This window comes from Vanellus vanellus, assembly GCF_965231255.1.
Source record: "Vanellus vanellus genome assembly, chromosome: 1".
NCBI classification, from domain to species: Eukaryota; Metazoa; Chordata; class Aves; order Charadriiformes; family Charadriidae; genus Vanellus; species Vanellus vanellus.
This window is the reverse complement of record NC_138905.1, coordinates 166,005,531-166,018,847: the sequence shown is the minus strand read 5'-3', so window position 1 is coordinate 166,018,847 and position 13,317 is coordinate 166,005,531. Positions and strand designations below refer to the sequence as shown.

Sequence of the window (13,317 nt, the reverse complement as noted above, 5' to 3'; positions counted from 1 at the left end):
AATCAAGCTAGCCTTGAAGAAATACATGGATTGTATCAATTTAATAAAGAACTTATATTAGATCTAAGCCGTGCTGAGTAGAGAACCAGCACTGAGATTTGTGAACATATATGGAGACAATATTTCCTCTTGTATAATTAAGGAGACTGAAGAGAATAACAAAACCCAAATTACAAACAATCTTGTTCATTCCTTAATCTCTGCTCTTTCAAGTACAGGAAAAAGTTTGGAAAAAGTTGAAGAACATTTTTCAATGTTGAACCTACATTTGCGGAAATTTAATGGGATTGACTGGGTTTTCAGATCTCTAGTCATAAGTTTATAATGTTCAATAAGTAGAAAGGTAAAAAAAAAAAGAGGAAAGAGAATTTGGGCTGAAGTTTAGAGCAGCAAAATATAAAGACTTTATTAAGCGAATACATTTTTTAAGACTGAGACAGAGATACAGAATGTAGAGGGTGATGCATGTTCTCAGGCTGAAAAAAATGTATATATATAAATATACACTATACTATGGAAACTTTGGCAGCAACCCTTGTTTGAAAAACTGTCTCGCTGGAGGTTCATTCCCACGTTTATGCTACAGAGCTCAGGGATAAAGAATACCCTATCATGCAGCTGGTTTTAGGGCTGTGTTGTGATTTGAAGTGGGCCGAAAGAATAAGAAAAGTGTCCTGTTTAACTGGGTGCAGTTCATTATACTGGCTGCGTTTTGTTTCCATCAATATTGTGTTGGCAGAAGTATGGTATGGAATACACAATGAGCAGGCAGCAGGGCAGTTAAACAAAGGAACTTTTTTTTCTCTTTGTCTTTCAGGTAGCATATCACAGTCTAATAAAAATTTTGAATCAAAAGTCCTGCATAAATAGGTTCTGCTGATTCAGTGGTGAAGGGCATTCTCCTGTTTTTATACAGCATTTGTTGCAAGTGGCTTTTACTAAGCTACTGAGATTTGTCTGAGTGATGTCTTTGTAGTAGTGAATATCATTATTTATTATCATTCTGTGGATCCTGGAGCTTTCTTTTAAAATCAGATAGTTACTAGAGAGACATATATGAAATTTTGTGTACTCACTGAAGTTCTCCATCTGTACTGCTAACTTGCATACCCTGTCTTGTCTTCAGCTGTTACAGGGCAAATCATTTCCTAAATATCATAAATGGGATTTCCAGCAAACAGGCAGTGGAGGAGGTGTGGATGAGCAAATCAGTGGAGACTGTGATGATGAAGATGGTTGTGGAGGGTCAGGAAGTGGAGAAGTCAAAAGAATCCTGAAAATTACAGACTGTAAGTCCATTATTCTGTTTCCTTCATACATTTAAATAGTGAATTGACATATTTACCACTAAGAAATACCACTGAATCATCTTGGAAAAGGTGTGGAAAAGTTGTCTGTATAACGTTTCCAAGATTTACAGGAGTAGGACTGCAATTGTAGTATTTCTATGAACATGGTATCATGGCATATAAGTATCAGTTTCATCATAACACATGTTAATACATATTTGGAATAATGTAGACAGACGTTAACACAGTATTTTAGTCAATTAAAAGGTATTACAATGGCAAGTTCCTGTGAGTTACTACTTAAACATAAAAGGTTTGTCAGTTAAGCACAGAAATTATTCTAACTTTTCATGGAACATTGGAAAATATGGGGGTTAGTTGTGGTAGCTGAATTTCATAAAGCAGTATTGAAACCAATGTACTGTAGCCCACTCAGCATCAATGCTTCTTATACTTCCTTCTGCTTTTCTTACTGTTGTGGGGGCTTTTTGTGTGTGTGTATGTGTTTGGGTTTTTTTTTTTCCTCTTTTGTGAAGCACTTTTGTAACAATTTTCTTCAAACAATCGTCTGTGCACATCAGTGGCATGGAACTGTGTGCATGAGCAATTGGATTGAAGCACAAGTTAACTACTTCTTTGCGTCAGGACATTATTCTGTGTCTCTTATTTCTCTTTCCAGTGTAGAAATATAGGCAGAGATGATGGTAAAAGATGCTTGGTATCATCAAAACTGCATTTCTGCATTTTGTTGAGGCGTTTTTGTGTTGGGATTTTTTTCTGCATTTCGCATTTTCTTGTATTTTTCTGCATTTTGCAATGCAGATTTCAACACTACCAGATAAGAAGTCAAAGTTGGTGTCAATCCCTGAATTTACCTACATTTACTGAATTAGAGTGTACTCCAAGTTCCCAAGCTTAGGTGAGAACCCCAGGTCCTTCTTGATTTGACAGTGAAAAGACAATTTAGAAAAGTGGCCAGAGAGAAGCTGTAGTTTATGCTTGCCCAATTCCGATTTAAACAACTGGAGCATGCTTTAGCAGGTCAGTTTAGATTCAGCCTAAGATGCTGTTGCACTGATACCCAGTCTATAGATTTTCAAGTCTGGTTATACTTCTCTAGATGGAATTTGAAGAGATCTGCAAAAGGCTTTGGACGCTTACTTCCTGAGAATGTCTTTGAAGATTTAACTTTGAAAAAAAGTTAGAGATCAAATATGTAAAAACAGATGTACTTTGGAACACTGGATATATTTTATCTACTTGATAATGACACTCTATGGTACAAAAAGACTGTAAAATAGTCTTAGAATATGACTAGGTTTATTAAGCAAGTATTAAATGACAAAAGAATTGCGAGAACAGTACATTTTCCTTCACCCTTTTCTATTGCATTGGAATTTTCTTCATATTGATATATTTAGTGTAATCTTTTCAAAATGTCAAAAATATAATTAGCTTTCATATTCTCTTTATACTACATGCATTATAAATCTCTAGAATTATAAACTATGTATTAGGCATACTGAAGTTGCATGTAATGCTGTTTCATTTGAACCTTTTCTAAGATATGACTTAACAAAACCATGAGTCCATACTGTTCAACATTATGACTTGTGTATATATATTGAGTTAGTAGTGCCTTCAATGTGCTGTTGTGACTTTGTGGATTTATGCTGGCATGCATTTAATTTTTGGAATGCACCTTAAAATGTGTCTGGAATTTATACCTGAAAGAGTCCTAGACAACATTACTTTATTCTGGGCTATCACACATGCTTACTGGCGTGGATTTTCTGTGCAACAGAACTTTTAAAACCTCCCAATTAGTAAGAATTTTGTTACAATATACATCAGGAAAATCTTTTTCTTCAGAAACCACTTAAGTGTATATTTTACATAAACTAACAATTCTTTTGAAATGTTGTGATATAGAAGTAAGGCTGGGAATTAAAAGCTAAACCAAAAGTGAAAAAAAGTGAAGTAAGTATATTTTCGTAAGCAAATAAAACTATATTCTCAAGATTTATGATTTTACGTGAGGAACTAGAATTAAAAAATTAAAAGGCAAACATCATCACGATTTAAGCAGGTGAAATTTTCTTAGCTACAGGCGACTGGTATCAATTTGAAGATAAGTCAGATCCTGAACTCCTTGTTTTTAAACTGAAAAGCTAGATTTACTCTGGTGATATTGCTTACTCATCTTTGAAAAGCATGACTGAACTTCAGCTAAACCTAGAAGTTGACTACTGTATGTTTGATCCTCAATGTTAGGTCTAGTGCTTTTTTGTGCATCCCAATTTTTCTTTTAGTTGCCTACAAATAGCTAGAAATGCCTGGGGGCTCTTCTGTATGTGTATATATCATATATATATTCATATATGTCATGGAAGACCAACCAAACTTATTTGCTATATAGAAACTTATATTCATAGTCCTAAATAAAATTATATAAAAAAGAAGAAAACCCACGCTCGCAGTGTAAACGAGATCTAAAAGTTAGATTTGTTCAAATCCAACCCTTCATAAGCTTCTGATCTCCGAACACTTGTAATCTTACTCAGAAGTCAAGCTCAAGAATTGCTGTACATCTGTACGTTACTTTATTTCTTCTGCTACATAACAGATCATTGTTCAGGTTTTTCACTGTTGCATGCTGCTTCTATGCGTTATAAAACACCTGCTTATCAGTGTAGCATGATCACATTTTTAAACTGAAAAATAGACTGCAGAGAGACACAGGTAGAGACACAATGGATTGAAGTGGCCAAAGTCCACATAGAAATTTAGGAATCACGGCAGAAGAAAAATGACACAAATTAGAAATATCAGTGGCCTAACATTTCATTGCTGTTAAATTTCAATTTCTGAAAAACTGTAAGAAAGCCATAAAGACAGACGGCAGAACTAAGGTGGGGCAAATAAAACATGAATGTGGGACATAGTCCTCTTTCTCTATAGTACAGAGACTTGGTTTTCCATCTATATTTATAAATAGGTTAGAGTTGACATATAAAAGACATGAATGACACCAGGAAAACTGAATCATAACATCATAGAGTCATAGAAAGGTTAGAACTGGAAGGGACCTTAAAGATCATCTAGTTCCAACATCCCTGCCATGAGCAGGGTCACCCACCAGTAGACCACGTTGCTCAAAATCCCCGAAGTCCCCTGAAGCACCAAACAATTTGAACGTGTGATGTGAACTCAACCTTTAATGTTGCAGTTTTAAATACATATTCTTCTTACAGTAGTTTTGTCTAAGAACTTTCAAATAAAAACAACTTTTAAGAAGATTTAATAAACTCCAGAAACCAGATACTTACTTTCTTGTCATAGTTAAGCAATGGTATAGGACTTTTTAATGCATTTATGATTTTTGAAGCTCAAAAAGGAATTATGACTTATACAATTGTTAAGTTATTTCGTAATTGTTTCCTTTTAATGTGTTACATTAAAATGGGTGAAATGTGTTACATTAAAATGGGTGAAAAAAGATTATTTATGGGGTTTAGTAACATACACATTTTAACTGTATCCATTACGCACATGATTAATTCACTTTGCCTTATATTCTTTTGATGCATGGTGACACACAGAGAGTACTATTTTTTCCTCACCAAAGAAACTTTTTACGTTCTTTTTCTTCCAGGCACCGTTGCATCCTTTCATAAACAGCCAGGAAAGAAAGGGGAATTACTACCTGTTTTGTACTATAATAGAGTCTGGAGGTCCTCGCCAAAGCATGGGCTCCTTTCTGTTAGCTGTTCCAGACATTTTCACCAAGGAAATAATCCTGTCTGCCACAAACTATATAAACTATATATACTGTATAAAATGTAAAGACACATCTGCCTTTTTTTTGATACCATGCCATTGTCTTCTGAACATGTGTATGATCCTCAGACCTGGAAGGAACAGAGGGGAAGGGAGGAGATATGTTTCTGCCAAGGCAAACCTCTAGCAATTTCATGTGAACATGTAGCCTCTGAAGTCAAAGATGACTTATTTCTACACTCAGTGCTACAGATGTAAGAATTGTTTTCACTTAGTGTTGGAGACTGACAGGAGACTTTAGGCCTTGGAAGGTCAATGAAGAGATTTGGTATTTATGACTCAGAAGCAATAACCCTAGCATTACACCAGTGCTTAAAATATTTTGTATTTTGAAAAATTCTGGTTTTCATATCAGTCAATCGTTACATTATATTCAATATTTTGAAGCCCTACAATTGTTCTCAGTGTTTTGCTCTTCCTAAGTGCCTTTAAAATACAGCAAATTGGTGCTGTTATTTGAAGAAATGGTACTAGAAAGGATTGTGCACTTTAAATTTATAAAATAAACAGTAGTATAAAGTCCTGACACTTCATTTGCTAGTTTTATTCTGCTCTAACCCAGGAACTCCCACAGGACTATTTCATGCGTCACAATGAATTACCTCCTCAAAACCCCCTGCAGAATGCAAGAGGTAATAACAACAAATACTTATCACCTATATATTGATTTGAATCTGTTTTCAAACAGCTCTGTGAGGAAGGGCTAATCCTGATATCACTCCTCTGAGGTACTCAATACCATCTATCAGAATTCTCATAAGACATTTAGCAAGACCACTAATTTTCTGAAAAGCTCTCTACCACTGCTTTGTCTTTCTTTTCTCATTCTAACATGCAACACAGATGTTTCTTTACCACAGCCAGTGATCTCCTATTTCAGGGCTTATATACGTAGAAATATCAAGGGTGTTCTTGTGCTTAAGGTATAATATAAAGGTAAGCCTCGTCTCTCACTTTTTTGATGTTTATCTCACCTGATATTCATCTCATTTGAGGGAAAAAATCTCCAAAATGTTTTTTTTTTCTTTCTAGGAGTACTTAATCTGTAGATTCTTATTTTCTTGTTCATATTATGCGATAGAGGGAAAGTAGCTTTGAAAAGGCTTCATGTTGTGATCTGCTGTTGTGGTTTGACCCAGCAGGCAGCTAAACACCATACAGCCGTTCACTCTTTCTCCCGTAGTGTGATGACAGAGAGAATCGGAAAAAAGGTAAAACTCATGGGTTGAGATAAAGACAGTTTAATATGACAGAAAAGGAAGGGAAAATAATAATAATGATAAAAGAATATACAAAACAAGTGATGCACAATGCAATTGCTCACCACCTGCTGACCGATGCCCAGCCAGTCCTCGAGCAGTGACTACCATCCCCCAGCCAACTCCCCCAGTTTTATTGTTCAGCGTGACTTCATGGGGTATGGAATATCCCTTTGGCGTTGTCCTGGCTGTGTCCCTTCCCAGCTTCTTGTGCACCCCCAGCCCTTATATACTTATATACTGTTATGATGAGAAAAATGTTGGTAACACACTGGTGTTTTAGTCACTAAGTCAGACTTTTCAGCTTCTCATGCTGCCCTGCCATTTTTCTCATCCTAAATCCAAACACAGCACCATAAGAAGAAAGTTAACTCTATCCCAGCTGAAACTACAATATAAAAGAGGGTACTACGGTTCAAACAAACCAGTCTGTCTCTTATCTGATATTATAACGCTTTCTCAAGTCTCAAACATCCTTTCTCCTTTCTCTGCTCCTTTCCCCACTTCAGTATAGCTGCTTTATTCTTTTTTTTCTTTTTTAAAAATCTGATTCTGATGGCATCTTCTGTGACCAAAACAACTTAAAGCTAGCACATGCGTGAAACTTCATTTAGCCTCTCTAATTCAAGGAGAACAAACGTCACTAACGGCTGTACCTGAAAATGCACAAATTCTGTAGTGGCTTTTCCATCTTGCTTCTCATCACTGGCAGGGCACAAGATTTTCCTAAGTTAGAATAAGAAGAATAATATCAATTCAGTACTACCTATTCACGTGAACAGGTGGAATTGGAAGAAAGTGCAATGTCAACGGTGATCGTGTTATCACTCATTTGTATAGCTGCTTCTCTTGGTTGCTTCATCAGCCATTCCCATCCTAGCTGTGCTGGAATTGAACAGTTACTGTTCACTGAACAAAATAACTAGTCTGAGTACAAATCTTAGCTGTACTATAACACATGATTTCACTGAGCATCCTGGTTTGAGGTAAAACAGGACCAATTTTTTTCAGTAACTTTACTTCTTAGCTAGGTCTTTTCTAACTACTGAAATTAACAGCATATTGTGCAGACACTGTTACGCTCTCAGAGTGATAAGACCGACGTTTATAGTTGATGCCGAGGAATGGTATGCAGAGAGGCTCTTGCTTACTTATACCTATCGCTATAACACTTAGAGCCAGATAACTTTGTTACTTCCCCTTTTGGAGGGTCGGAAGCAGAAAAGCTTAGAGGGGTCCCACCTGCGGGGAGGAGTGGACAGGACAAGTGACCCAAAACTGACCAACAGGGTATGCCATCCCATCTGCCTCATGCTCAGTATAAAAGCTGAGGGATCAAAGGGTCAGCCCTCTTTTTGCAATGGACAACGTCCAAGGAGGACTCTGTCTGTTCATCTGCCTTTGATCCCGATCCTGAATCCAGACCTGGAATCCAGTTCCCATCCATCACTGAGTCCAGCCTGGGACTGCCCCAGTGCCAACTGGTGGCATGATTGTCATCCTGACAGCTTGATATGGTTTTGTATATATTTTCATTCAAAGTACTAGACTGGGACACAAGAAGAAGAAAAGACAGGTTTAGGCAGCAGACAAATGTGACAAAATAACTGCATTTATCTTGAACTGTATTTATTATAAAAAACCATCAGCTATTAGGCACATAGGACTTAAATCATCACAAGACTAGACTGAGATAGATTCACTGAAGGAGTTGAACATGAAGAATAAGGATTCATGATCTGAATTGGAAGTCGTAGACAACCACACAGGTTGTCAAATGCTAAATGAAGAACCCCTGGATTACTTTTAAACATGTTAAAAAATTATATAACGTAATGTTTAAACAGTCTTAATCTATATTTTAACTCATTAGGAAGCAAACTTAAAAATATATGTACACAGATGAAATAGATTAAGCATTCTAATAAACAATAATTGCTTTAATGATATGATATTCCCCCAAAGCATTTTTAGGGGTTTGTATTTGAAAAGTCCCATCTGGATCTGCTGATTTACTTCAAAATATTTCAATGTTTCTACCACAGCTATTTACCAATAGGCTTGTTATTGTTCAGTGTCTTTGAGTGCATCTTTATCCCAAAGTGTATTGGAAGACCAATACCTTTGTCTCAGAAGGTAAATCATATTAAAATATTAGAAATATGGTCCAAAACTAGTCTCTTGCATAGTTCACCACCCCTTTCCTTAAACATCTATTGCCTAATCAAACAAAGGAGACAAAGATTGATAAGTAGACAAGTCTGAAAGTTACAATTTCAGCCTTAGAAGTTGTCAGCATGGTATCAGGTAACACAGTTCATCTATTCTCATGTTCACTGGACAACCTTTCCCGTTATTTCTATGCTATTCACCATCCTCAGCTCCGAAAGTAAAACATTGGGTTCCAAACCACCATGGAAGTGGTGTGAAGGGCTACTCCTTAGATCTCTGCTGTCTGTGAGGGTCTCAGAATTCAAAGATTGAAGAAGACTGGTGGAACGTGCCAGATAGTGAAAGCAATAAAATCTCCGTTATGATGTTTGCCATCTGTTATATTGCTTTAAACTCTCATCTGCATTCTGTGTTACCTCAGTAAAGGAAAAGATCCCTTATGTCTGAGTAAGATTTCATGTTTATTTTGATTAAACACAACAGTGTTCTTCCTAATCCTCCATTGTTAGTGTGAAGTGTTCTTATTCAGGTGTCTTTGGAAGGGCTACATGACTTGACTCTTTATATGTTCATTCAGTTCAGAACATCTCAATTCTATTAAAAATGAATTAAAAAAAAATAATTTCTCGCTGTAAACCCCAAACTTGTTCTAAATTTTGCAGTAACTTTTAACACTTGCTTTTATACTAGATTTTATATTGTGTTTTGTGGAATGGGTATGATTAACCATTTCTTATTTAGCTAGAAGAACTGACATTTAATCATGGTGCCTGATGTATTTTAACAGAATTGAATGCAAACTTATTTTAACCTTACAAAATTCTCCAGAAATAGAATGTGTGTATTCCCCATCTCATAATTCTGTCTATAGTTGGTGGTTTGTCTCTGAGAGAACATGTTTGAGAGATGATTGTAGAGGAGGAGCAGGAAATGAGGGACCTTACAGGACAGTCCACACCATTTTGAAATGTGAGAAGGGAGTGCCTTGCCCCACTGGGGCATCTGCTGTGACTTCTGCACTAATTTCAGGCAAAAAAAACATTTCTTAGAGAAGGTGTTTTTAACCCACCCATGTTTCATAGGAAGACCATTCAGAATTAATTTTATAGTCCACAGTGGGACACTTGACATATTATTCACTGTCAGGTCTGTTTGAGCAAGGACTGTATCTGTAATCGAGTTTCTGGTCCTCTGTAATTGCTTCTGTGCTTTTTGGCCTACAACTAAGTGAAACAAGCAAACAGTCTATTACTTCTTCATTCAGTACACAACTTGTTGGTTTAAACAGCTCAGAAGTGTCTGCATATCTGGAAGACCAACCAGAAGAATTTGGGGATTTCTCCCTTCTCTATCCAAGGAAACAGCTTGAAGGATGTCACTGCTGGTGAGAAGGACAAGTCAGAAGGAAGTGAATGAATACAGGGAGAGGAGTGAACTTTCCTTCCTGCCCTGTTAATTAGAGCCCCATCATTCTCCAGACTGATAAATTACCCTTTTATTCCTCCAGTACCACATGAAGTGACTATCTCCTTCAGAATGCTAACTTTATTCCTATGCATAGCCAATTAGTCTAGACGTAGTTCAGGTCATATTCAACCTGCATCATATCTTGACCACACAACACCATATTCTAATTATTCCAAAAAGAAGCTCCTGAAGAGCTGTAACCTTCACAGGAGAATCCAGATCAGAGAAGGACATACCGGAGTATATCCGCTGTGCTCAAGTTCAGGAGGCATAAAGTGGTAAACAGGAGGGGTTTCTTTGAATTTTGCTAAAAACTGGGAAGTACTAAATCTGAATTTGCTTAACAGGCAGGTGGTGTACACTGACACTTTTGTAAGAGTGGCACTGGTTAATTTCCTTCTACTACTGTGGAAATAAGAAAGCATTTAGGCAATTCTCTATCCAGACAAATAGGTATAACAGCAATTATCTTATTCCTTTTCCTCAGGGAATATAAAGGAAAGAATAAAAAAGCAATATACATTGATACTTTGCTGGAAAGTTTGTTTCTTTACTGGCAACTGTGAGTGTGAATATTTATATATTGGTTCAATGAAACAATACATGAGAGCAAAAGGCTCCAATTTTCAGAGAACTTCAGAATCAATGCGATTATTATAAGGTAATTCCCATCAAGATATAACCTTATGTTATTAATGTAGGTAATTTGTAATAATTACACTGCTCTGATGCACTGTGTTTTAGACCAGTGAGTATACTTGTTAAATGCTTTTCCATAACTTAAAACCTTTGAAGAGTAATTGTGTGTGTTTGTGGTGGGAAGATAAGAATCTTCCTGTTGAGCGTAACATGTTAATGCCACGTAATGCACTGTTGAAAAATACAAAATTAGCTGACTTTATTTCTGCCTCTGTGAGAATTCCCTCAGCAAATTTTATGTAACCCTTCCCCTTATTTGTTTTCGAATTTGAATTAAGAGTTCAACCCGACAGTACAGCTTTAATCCACTGTGCAGGCTAAATTCATCACTCAAGAAGTGCAAATGTTGACTCCTGACAAAAGATTGTGTTCAAGAGAGAGAGTTTATACTCTTTAAATAGGAAACAACTAGAAATTGAAATGTCATAATTTGTTTTTCCAATGCATAAAATGAATATTCAGGTCACACCTTTTTGCAAAATAAGATACAAGGAAGTTTTCTCATAATTTTTCTGTTTTTACATGGCATTTCAAATAGAATTGCTTTGTTTTTTCTCACACAACTTCATGTCTTTACACATCCAGCAACTTTACCTGTGCAAACTTCATAGCCTGGTGAAGGTCTATGCACAGGTGCCCACGAGTGAATTTTTACTTTTTATGGAAATCATTGTAACTTGTGTATCACTGTGGCTTTGTTTATGCTTCAATAATTTATATCATTGTGTATTACTATGCCAACACTTGATCATGCATACAGAAAAATCTTTGAACTTCATGTGTGTTGACATTATGTATCTTCTTGCTGAAAGATAATACTGATTTATTGAAATGTAAATTTTCCACAGGAATGTACTTATTACAATAAATCTTTCTCTTCAGGAGATTTTCAGTTCCCCAAAAAACAAAAGAGAGAGAAGAGCTCAGATTATGACAGTCTTCCTGTGAGAAGGAAGTGTGAGAGATCCCTAGCCTCCCAATTAATATTAGCCTATGAGAATGTTATCCATGTGTTATGTGATATCATCAAAGTTGTGTGATTAACTAATCCAATCACCTCAAATGAGCCAGAGGAAAATTGGTAAAGGTTAGTCCTTCAAAAACCAGCAGATTATGCCCAAGTACATTGTCTCCTATTTTTACCTATTATAAGTCTGTCTCTTTTTGGTCCAAAGACTTCTTAGTTACTTGGATAATGTAGGAAAAACTAGAGGGAGATGATAATCAGGCTAAGTCTCTAGAGCTGTGGTTAAAGCCATTCAGCTAGCATATGGGGGAAAAAGAGAATAACCACTTCTCTAGTGTCTGACCTGAATTTAGGCTTCGTTTCCCCAAAACAACTTTTAATAGATTTATATTTCATCCCATTAACAGGCAAGAACTTTGAAAATTTCAACAAAGGAAAAGAAGATATTGTGTCCAAGTCTTAAAAAAAGGAGTGCACCTTTATGCATTTTTTTCATACAAAACATTTAAAATTCCTTAAGAACTCCAGATTAAGTTATGTACTATTTATTTTTGCATGTGCATCTAAGATATGAAAAACCAAGTCAAAATATACTGCTTTTTTATGCAAAATCTGGCTAACTGGAACATAATAAGGCTAATATATGTTACATTTTAAATGAGTTCTGATCAAGTTCTTCCTGAAGTCAGTAGACATCATTTCACTGACTACATAGGAGCTTGTATTTTCCAGAGAGACCACATAATAACTTTAGTAGGAGTTACAAATTTCTAATTATATTTTAAAAGGAATTATCTTATAATATTACCACTCATTCTGAAGTTACCTGAAAATTGGAGCTTTTTATTTCACATATTATTTCATTGAACCAATGTCTAATATTACAGTTCTATTTCTAATAATTTCTAATTATTCATTATGATTCAATCAATTAATATTTTTTATTATTTTAACATGCTTTTTGAAATGTGCTTTATAATAATATATTGAGGATCTGAAAAGATTATTTTTATAAATCTTGTGATCAACTTTGTTAAAACCGTCTTTGCTCTTCTATCAAATTATTCCATGAATTCAGTGAATGAGAATTTATATTGTTTTCCTTTATACAAAATAAAAATGAGCATGAGTTTTCCCACAAAAATATATTCCTTTAAATCAATACCTTTCTCTAAGTGGTGATATCTATTCCTCAAAAAACTAGGAGATTTTTCTTCAAATATGTCTCAAAAAGTCAAGGTATTTTTGAAAATCAGACCTTCCAAAAAGTGGCTTTCATCTCCAGTTGGCCTCACAATTTTGAATTTTATTTTTTAAGTCTGTCACAAGTGACTTGATCTTTAAAGACTTGTTTGTGTTTTGGAAAGGCTGGGATTGGAGACAAAATTAGCAAAGATCTGAATATTTGCTTTGGGAAATTGGTCTGCTTTGTATTTTTATTTCATATTTTAATGTAATTTTTTTTTTCTGTGCGGGCGGGGGGAAACCCCATCCCACAGTTGTTGTCACTTTTCTTATATTGTCTGTGATAGCTTTTATTATCCAGTTTTGATGAATCTTTTACATTGTATTTCTACTTTACTGACATAAAGCCTCAAAGAAAATATAAGAGGGTCTTTTTGGT

At 35.6% G+C, this 13,317-nt stretch overlaps 1 protein-coding gene across 1 annotated transcript in view; it reads left to right on the top strand.

The window, feature by feature from the left end:
* The window catches only part of GPC5 (glypican 5), a gene marked incomplete at both ends in the record, with an annotated part of 765,009 nt that overhangs the window by 436,424 nt on the left and 315,268 nt on the right, over positions 1-13,317 (top strand). The window contains one exon of the mRNA XM_082480394.1: positions 1,127-1,289. Coding sequence (XP_082336520.1) covers positions 1,127-1,289 — 163 coding nt within the window. The remainder of the gene's footprint in view (positions 1-1,126; positions 1,290-13,317) is intronic.